The sequence below is a fragment of the Rhopalosiphum padi genome, chromosome 4 (genome assembly GCF_020882245.1).
Source record: "Rhopalosiphum padi isolate XX-2018 chromosome 4, ASM2088224v1, whole genome shotgun sequence".
Classification (NCBI taxonomy): Eukaryota; Metazoa; Arthropoda; class Insecta; order Hemiptera; family Aphididae; genus Rhopalosiphum; species Rhopalosiphum padi.
Genome location: NC_083600.1, coordinates 44,409,149 through 44,419,253, shown reverse-complemented (window position 1 = coordinate 44,419,253; position 10,105 = coordinate 44,409,149). Strand labels below are relative to the sequence as shown.

General features: G+C 33.7%; 1 protein-coding gene and 1 long non-coding RNA gene across 2 annotated transcripts; both read left to right on the top strand.

The window, feature by feature from the left end:
- Positions 1 to 400: 400 nt before the first annotated feature.
- Positions 401 to 770, top strand: LOC132928181 (uncharacterized). The gene is made up of 2 exons (XR_009661999.1): positions 401 to 498; positions 569 to 770. It is a non-coding gene; the product is annotated as an uncharacterized LOC132928181 (long non-coding RNA).
- A 4,636-nt stretch (positions 771 to 5,406) lies between these two features.
- On the top strand, positions 5,407 to 9,808 carry LOC132930951 (uncharacterized). Its single transcript, XM_060997074.1, has 6 exons — positions 5,407 to 5,552; positions 6,338 to 6,655; positions 7,368 to 7,521; positions 7,898 to 8,003; positions 8,069 to 8,179; positions 8,776 to 9,808. Exons 1-6 carry the CDS (start codon positions 5,407 to 5,409, stop codon positions 9,357 to 9,359), a joined length of 1,419 nt encoding a protein of 472 aa, XP_060853057.1. The 3' UTR covers positions 9,360 to 9,808.
- Positions 9,809 to 10,105: the final 297 nt, after the last annotated feature.

Genomic DNA, 10,105 nt, shown 5'->3' with positions numbered 1-10,105 from the left:
ATATTACATGTATATTTTGGCTATACATGAGAAGTAAGTGAACATATGAACATAAGTGTGTGTAACCATTATCGCATTTTTCGCGATGAAATTTGAATTCCCAGATTTACGATAATAATCAAAATAAACCATACCTTATGAGAATTTGTCGAAAAAAGGTATGTTATTATTTTTTCATATATCTACTTTATAAATATTCATTCATAATTATAGTCGCGTCGTAGCCGCATCATAGAAATATAAAATATAAATTAAAAATTAATTTGTATAAATACAAATATTAAAATAATAATTATTGATAAGTATATTTTTTTATCAAAAATTATTTAATAAACTACAAAAAAAAAAAATAAGTACTGAATATTTTTTTGTTAAACAAGATCTTTTTTTATGTTCCAGCTGTAGCAGTACGTAATACTTGAATAATAAAAAATTTAAATCTCGCTGTACTGTTTGTACCTGAGTACGCGTGGACATCAAATTAGAACATTAGAAAAAGTAATATTATAATTACAGTTGAATAATAATAATGATACACCTAGTCAATATACATTTCCTTTATTTTAAGATTTAAATACGTGTTCAAGTTTTCAAATATCAAAAATCGCCTCGATCGAAACCTAGAAGACTAGAATACAAATTTATTTTCAAAAATAAAATCCATCAATCCCAAGTCTCACAGTTTTGTCGGGCTTATTGATTGTTTTACACGTTTTTTTCGACCTGCTTCAGCCACCATGATTTAAAATAAAATTAAAAGACAATCTAAACTGAGTATTAGTATGTATTATGTATATTGTATGTATATGTATTATTTTTATTCGCAGTTGAGAACTTGAGCTGCTCCGTTAAATATAAACTTGGCTATTCGTTTCCATCGTATCGGTTATGGTGTTTATCATAGTATTTTTAAAATCATTTATGAGTTAATATTTGAAATTAGGCATGAGTTTAATATCATTTATGAGTTAATATTTGAAATTAGGCATGAGCTTAATTGGGTCGTTTTAAAAATAAAACGATTTGATTGATTAGTGGCCGCGGAAAAATTGGCCCGGGTTTTATAGTGTATAATTTGTGTTGTGAGCTAAAAATTATGTTGTAAACCACTGTTTTAAAGAAAAATCAACTTGGTTTACAAATTTTGTGAAAGTTTTACACTAAAATATGTCGCAAAAAGTGTATTTTAATGTCGAATATATGTATATGTTGTAAGTAAGGGTGACACAAGTTCTGAATTCGGGAAGACGTAGACACCTTTTTTTTTTTGTGTAATCATCAACGTTTTTCGAGCGAAACGTAATATATTATATAAAAAAAGCATTATTATTCATGTATATTTAATTTTTTTTTTTACAATGATCTTTACTATTTTTTAGTTGCCACGTTAATTTATTTGACAAAACTATTTCACGTTACTGTATTGCGTTTTCGTGCGAAATTTTTACGGTTATAAGAGAGCGGCTACGTAATCTATGTATGATTGTTAATAGGTACGTCGTCAAATATAAATCAGGCTCAATGATAATAATGATAATAGGTATACCATCAATACTCGTACTTAGGCAATTTCAACCGGATGGTTAGGTCCGTGTCATGAGCATATGAAAATAGTTTACTGTGTATTTTTAAATTTTGTAATTCGGCTAATAAATATTGGATAGGAATTAGGACTGTGCCTATTCTCTACTAATTTATCATTATAAAAAATACTTATAATTATTTTAAATATTTCTAAATAAAAAAAACGTTTGTATAAAAGCATCGAAATATAAATAGTAATTGACTTTGCGAACTCGGGACACAACCTGTCAAATACCATTAATTGGAGTCTCGCACATTGAAAATGATGATCTACCTGCTGCTAATAAAAAAATAGCATTCACGTACGAAAAACAATAACGAGGGCTTCGATCAAAGTGTAATACCTTTAGTTTAAGAAAAGGAAAATTGGGACACAATTTATTTAAAGGAATCCGTAGTAAGCATATTTTCAAATGTACCATGCTCGTAGTGCCCAAGCACCTTTTCACGCAACACGACCTATGCACTAAGTATAACATTTTAAACTTTTATTTTGACTTACTGAAGTTGTCTTAAATCAATTAAATCTATCTTCAATACAACGTACTTAATATCTAGAATCTAGGATCTAGATCATCTCTAGAAGAACCGATCTCGACAACAGAACTAACGATCTTATAAACAGCTTAAATATCAGATCGAATTTATGAAATAAAATATAACTTGAGTAAGATATACAAGTAAGTAAGTTATACAAGGCCAAGAATACTTAAAAGGCTTATTTTAAATTATTATTTTTATTTCAAAGCGAGTTATTAGGTTGTTGACATTTTAAAATTAGTAACAATGAGAAATCATCATTTGACGCAAAGAATATTGTCATCACAATAGGTAGACACGAGCAGGAAAAAAATATCGATAATCACGTCATACTTAGCCTTTAAAGAATATATAATATTGTATTATTGACCATCGTTATAATTATATTATATCATCGACTATAAAATATACTCGTATTTTTAATTGTTACCTATTTCAGATAATAAGTTATAATAAATTATCATTGCTTTGTTAATCTTGTCCGACGAGCTTATTTATTGTAATTTCACAAAACTCAGAGTTACATTTTATATTTAATATATCGAGTGGGCGCATTTTTACGAATCCCGACACACCACTTTAGGCCTTGTGCCTGGTAATCCAATCCTGCGGGTCATCGCAATATGAAAGACTCTGCAAAAATCGCATATCATAAATTCCAATCATATTTTTATCATAGAATGATATTATTATGATATTCTATTACCCGCTTGTCCCATTTACCTACTGTAATATCGGATATCCTATCGGCGCCGCAATTCGTGGAAAATCTTAATAGGGGAAATCTATTTTAGATCCGCCTATGACTATATTGTGTATAAATAATCAACCGGAAAAAAGCGTGATCGGCATTTCGCGATGTTCAAAACGATATAACGAGAGCAGATGACGAAGGTGCGCGTAGGGCATAAACGTGCAGTTACATTATTGACTGGAAAGACAGATAATATAATAATAATATAAGTATTCGTGTTTATACTTAACTACTTAATTTAAACTTTTATGTACTGTTCTATCGACTATTCAACTATTCCGTGGGTTAGTGGGATGGGTGCGTGGAATTATCGTATTTTTTAACCATTTTTCAGTGATTTAACGTTAATTATTCAATACAAATAATGATCGCATATTGCGATAAGTATATCACAAAAAAAAAATATAATATAATTAAATCATGTACAACTATTATTATGAATAATGATAAAAAATTATGCAATACATATAAAATATATGACGTTACCGCAAAATATAAAATTCAGTATTCACGCTCTGTTACCGATGATGGTATGCATATTTGGTATTATATAATAATATGAAAGGTAGATATGTAGTACGTACATATTATAGTTTATAACTTGTTTGTTAAGACCAAACATTGTTATCGGTAATTCAGTGTGTGGAATAAATTAATACACATAGACACAGTACCTATCATGTACCTACTATAACTGTACTATTATCTATACCTACACGGCTACACATAAACGACCAATATCTATTTAATATTTAATATTAATTGTGTAGGTACCTTATTTTTAAAAAAAAACCCGTCACACGATATTCTATAGGGATTATGCGTCGTTTTGACGAAAAATAAATAATTTTCGTTTCCGTCCGTCTATTTTTTCAAAAATTATATCGTTTAAAATTTGAAAACCATTTAGTAATAATTTTAATAAACATCTATCGGTGGGTGAGTAGGACGACGAATAATTCATTTGATTATTAAAAGTATAAAAATAACAATACAGTAGAAACCGTTTATAATGACACCGGTTGTAGTGACATATTGTGTATAATGACCTCAGATTAAAGGGCCTGGCAAAACTTCTGTACTGTATGTACTAATTTGTATTGATTATTATGACGTCTATATAATGACTATACGGATGTTATGACAGTTATATTGAAAAAATATGTTATCTCTTATCTATAATGACTTAACTTTATCGAAGGTACTATTACAGCAAAAATGTTAGCAAATTATTAAATGGCGCTGAATAACGTAAGTCCAAAGATGCATTTTTAAGAACTAGAAAAAAAACCAGATTTTTTTTAAAATAATAATTGAATTAATTAATTTAAATATGTACATAATTAAATGTTTTTTTCTATATTAATCATTGCATAAATAAATAATAATAATATGCATTGAAGTTACAATTTTTTTTCGTCATTTTGGTTATAATGACAACCGGTTATTATGACTTTGGTCGCTTGAACGTCATTTTAAATGGGTTCGGCTGTACTTTCGAGTAACGACGCTGTGCATTGTCTGGTCGATTGCGTAGTTGGCGATGACAACGAATTATACTACATTTTTTTTTATATGTAATTTTTAATTAATAATCGTGAGATACTAATGACTTTATTAGATAGACTTAAATTTAATTAAATTTTATAAACAAATATTTTCCGATATGGCTGTTTTGTCAAAATTTGTATCGCAACTATTCATATTGATGACAATAATGTTTTAGTTAGTAAAATCGATTTTCTACGTATTTAGTTAGTTAATGCTTAGCTTTTGTTTCCAGTGTAAAAGCCTCCTGTTATAATCCTATTCCAAAAAATCGTAAACCATATTAATATTATTGGTGGCACTCCACTCAGAAGCCGTTTGAATGCAACCGTCTCTTCGATGTACCGAAATTGCCTATACACTGCGCCGTCAACGTTTATAAAATATTATATTACTTGTGGGAAAAAGGCAGGTACGTAGGTATAAAAATAACAAGAAAATAATATTCTAAACAAAGTGCTAAATCATAGCGGTCAGAGTGTGTGTTTTAAACCGATAGATTAGGTAGATATTTTATTTTTAGTCGACCTCATATATTTATAATAATTATGATTTAAACACAAAATGTCCGACGATTATCGCACATCACGATAATACTCTAGATACTAAGTCACCATATAGCGATACACGATGAATTTTATTATTAAACGAGGAAAATTGTTATGATTATAATTATTGTTGTTATTTTTTCTAAACATTTTAAATACATACTGAAAAATGTAAATAAACAGTAATAGTACGGCGGTCGAATAAAACCATGAAAACGAATTTGTTTATACGCGTCTAATATTGTAAATTGTATGTTTAAAATAACAGCTTGTAATTCGATTTTGTCAGATGAACATAATTTTGAGTTATCCAACTTACACGTGACCGCACACAGACAACTTTCGATTGAATATACATGATATTATATAAATATATATATTTTTTTTAACACGTAAAAATAAAACATACAATAGTTCACTAACACGTTTACGATGGACAAAGATAATACCAACTCGTTATACTATCAAAACCGCTGTGGTTCCGGCCGACTGATGTTCCGAACTGAGCAGGTGCGCGATTATCGTGGATGCCGAGACGACAGTTGGGAATTAAACGGACTTGATTCGAACGGCAGAGAGTAACATAATATTATCTATAATTTGTGTAGTAATGTTAAATTAGATTTTCGATGTCTATAATAATAATCTAAATATGAAACACATACGCGTAAGACTTAGACAGAGCCCTAATAACAATTTCCCGAGTTTGAACATCTATCTAACGCAATGTATAACAGTATATATTCTATTATATCGTAAATAAGAACTAAAAATATACATTCCAGAGTTCTTTTTTTTTTAGGAATTTCGTTACGAGAACGTTTTTATTTTTAGCCAGGATTAAGCGTGGATGAGTTTTATACTCAAAAATGCTGCATAATAATAATTTATACTGTTGATGTCATGCCAAAGATATTATTTGAAGGGTGATTCATCCGAGAATAATCGCTCCACGGGAATGCGGCTGTGCAGGGTCCGGGGTGTGACAAGCCTTTCGTCTTGCACCCAAAACCCTGCCATCTTCGTTCCTTAATCGTGCCGCGTTGTAAATAACCAAATGTTTTAACATCATAATACACTCTGAAGTGTTCGAATTTTGGAAAATTAGAAAGGGAGTGCGAAAGGGTGAAAAATTAACGCACATACCTGAATATTTAAATGTCCTATTGATTAAGATATATTATAACCAGACGGAGTATTCATGATTACTTTTATTTTTTAAAGAGGGACTCCGACCTCATGCCCTTCGATCCCTTTAACTCGAACACTGAATGTATCGCGCGTTGCTATTTTCACCACTTAAGCGTTCGGCACGTTTCACGTACACAAAATAAAAATTTTCCCGCGAATCTGTCGTCTACAGGAACACCGGAGGGCCGAGTCGCTTGGACAACGAGCATTCCCGCAGCGTTGGTGCCAGTGGTGACTCGGACCCAGCGCCCGATTCGCGCCCCTCCCCGCCGGAGCCCAACAAAGTGCTGCTCGTGCACGGGCTAGACCGAGTGCCCGTCAACTGCGATAGGGTGTTCAATCTGTTTTGCCTGTACGGAAACGTGACGACGGTGAAAATCCTCAGAGACGACAAAGTGCTAGTGGAGATGGAAGACGTGGAAGCCGCCAGACGGTGCGTGTCCAACTTGCATATGCTTCAGCTGGATGACGACGTCTTCATGAAAGCCAAGTGAGTCAGTCGCGAATATAGTCTCGGCGCGCGGCCAACGATATAATTATACGCTCGTGAAAATACTGGGTCGGCATGATTAATAATATTTTGATGGAGTAGAATGTATGGAAAAATACCCGAGACGACTCGCAATTGTTATGTGCTTATTATTATTATTATTATTATTCATAAATCATATTATTATTATTACTATTATTATGGTAACAAAACGCGATCGCTTATTCGTTTAGTGTTTTTATATTATACGGACGTAGTTGAACGGGTTTCCATAATAATATATGGTCACATTTATATATTTTAGAACAGGGTCATCAAATACATTTTTTATGCATACAAACACAAATTACATTAGTTGCTGCTATATCAATAGAATGTTGTCCGTTGTTAAATTATGTAAGTACCGATTATTTTTTGTGCTTATTTGATTTTTATTTGTTATCAACTATAATATTATTGTACGTATATAATTGAGTACCTATACGTCATGTGAAATTGGTTTATATTCATAGGTCCTATCTGGAATATAAAATTTTTTAATTGCGTGTAATTTGGCTTTAACCCGTAAATATACAAATATAATACGTTTAAATATAATAATAATAGTAATACTCTTCCGATGCGTTCGTCTTGCAGCGCCGCCGTCTTTCGTGACGTATATAAGTTCGTCGCCGATCGATCGCGTACTGATTCACTGTTTCGAACGTTTTAGGTATTCCAAACATAATTTTATTCACGATCAAGTGAATTTCAACATACTGGCTGACGGTACGCCCGCTCAAAAAGTTTACTTGTCGAGCACATTGAATAGATTCGTCCCGAACGTATCGTGCCCGGACAAACGTCGTATTGCAGCCCCGTCCAAAGTAAGCCTAAGTTAATTTAATTACATTTGAAATATGTAATGATTAAAATATTATATATAACTTTACTATAGTAATAATATTTATAATTGGTACCAAATTAAAATACAGTCAATATCATTACATATAAATAAGTTACAGTTTCAACATCAAATTAATAATTATTCTAAAAAATTCAATATTATAATTAATTATTTGTTATGCTGTTTTAATAAAATTAGACGTCTATACAACATAATAATTTTAATAGCCTCTTTTGAATATTTAATAAGTTATGTATAGAACAATTTATTTTTCTGAATACATATATCTTGATAAGTTAAACACATGTTTGATTTATATATTTTTGGGTTATTTGTACAACGCTTTTTGTTTTCAGATTTTACATTTTTTCAACGCGCCGACCGACGTGTGCGGCAAAGCAGTGCACAGAGCTGTGTCGGACGCCCTGTGTCGTACGGACGCAATACGTTCCATAACTATCCGTATGCATTATAGTTGAGTTCGAACGTTTCACACCACTGATTTGCTGCTTTTATATTGTTTTCAGTACCCAAAAAACCGAATGCCAAGTGTTCGACGGGATTGATCGAATTGAAAAATATGGCGTTGGCGGCGAGAACCGTTTTATTGGCAAACCACATGACGATTGAGTCGACAGGTGAATGAATATTATATAAATATTTAATAGAATAATATTATACACATACATGTATACGTAAAATAGACTAAATTATAATTATAATTGTATACGACTAAATGTCACTGGTAGAGCAGAGTAGGTTTTAAGGGGTGTCTATTACTAATTTAATAGAACGTGTACCTACTTTTTTGATTTGCAATTCAGTATAGTTTCGTCTATATAGAATAACAAATTTGATTTTCCTCCGGCCCCTTTTGTTGCGATTTTCCACTCGTCATCTTCCATAGAAATCGATCCAAAGTATCCTATACGTCAGTGGTGGCCAAACTACGGTCCACGTGCCAACTCCGGCCGGCCATCATTTAATATCTGACCCGCGCAAGAACTTTAATATTTTATATTTACGTAAAAAAAAAGGCTCGCGGTAAAAAAAGTTTATTTTTATGGCCCGAGGTAAAAAAAGTTTAGCCACCACTGCTATACGTCATATAGCTGCATGACGTCCACGTCTGACCATCGCGTGTGATATGGGTCTTGTCGTGTACATCACCTCGCACCTGAATGTTGTAATGCGATTATTCATTCTGTTGTTTTCGCCGAATACCTTTTTGCAGTGTCCAGATTTCCGTTTTTGACAAAACTGTGTTTTTCAAAATGGTCGGCAATCGAACAGAAATCCGGAGACCCGACGACGCTGCAGTTCTGTTCGGTGCCGCGCACGCCGTGGCTGCTGCACAAGTCCGAACACGGCGTGCCCACGACGGAATTTCCGATCTCTTGCACGACCATGGTGGACGGCTGTGGCGGCGGCGATTGTATGTGGACACTGTGGGTGGTAACGGCCACGCAGAAGAACTGGCAACAGCCGCAGCAGACGTCGCGGGCGGCGGCGGAGGGGTCGGCGGTCTCGACGACGGACGCGGCGACCGACTGCGACCCGTCGTGTCCGTTAGACCCGATCGTCCGTCGCAATCTGATGGCCGCCGAAAACGCCGATTTGGTGTTCGATCTCATCGACATGTTGAGGAACCGCCTGTGCGACTTTAGCAACGACCGGGGCGACGTGCTGTGCGGTCCGGCGGCAGTGACGCCGCCGCCGTTGCGAGTCGAACACGACGACGCGTCCACGTCCGCATCCGCCAACACTGCTTCGACCAGTGATGCCGCGAGTCGATCGGCACCGCCGGGTGACGCGTAAACCGCTGGCTGCTGTGACGTTCCGACAAATTTATTTTAATTATCTTTGTATTTTTTCCCTCTATTTTTTTTTATCCATCACGTGACCGGTGTGTTTAACCGCTGTTCGAGACCCGAAAGAATATCGCGCACTTTCGAAGACCATCGTCATCATGTGTATACGATGGCCGATGTCGGCTCGTGGGTACGGTGCTTTCGGACTTGTGTGTGGTGATATTACGTATGCGTTGCAACAACTACGTGGACGTACAGTTTGAATTATTCACTCATAAAAACGGAAAATTGGATTGTGCAAATCGATTTGTTTCGATTTACGACAAATGTGGTTTCACGTAAAAAAGAACAGCACACACACCACCACCCAAATCCAAACTCGTTTGTTGTCAACTTTTCGATTTTATCGTCAAATAAAAACATTTTTTTAAATAATAAATTTGAAATACACACGCACACACTATATATTGTAATAAACGACGAGAGAATAGTGCCGTAACTAGAACTCTTAATGGCAAAATAATCCAACTGGCTTTTAGTATTACAAATTTGTGGGAAGGAGATATGAGGCTGGGTAGCAACCATTTACAAAATTCCATAATATTTATATATTTTTATTAATAATTTGATTTTTATTTTCATGAGGTATAAGAAAAAAAACGACAAATTTTAGGCAATTTTAATAATTTTTCTCGTTCTTTCATTCTTTTTTTTTTTTTTACAGTTTTAACAGTCATTATTATAGGTGCTTAC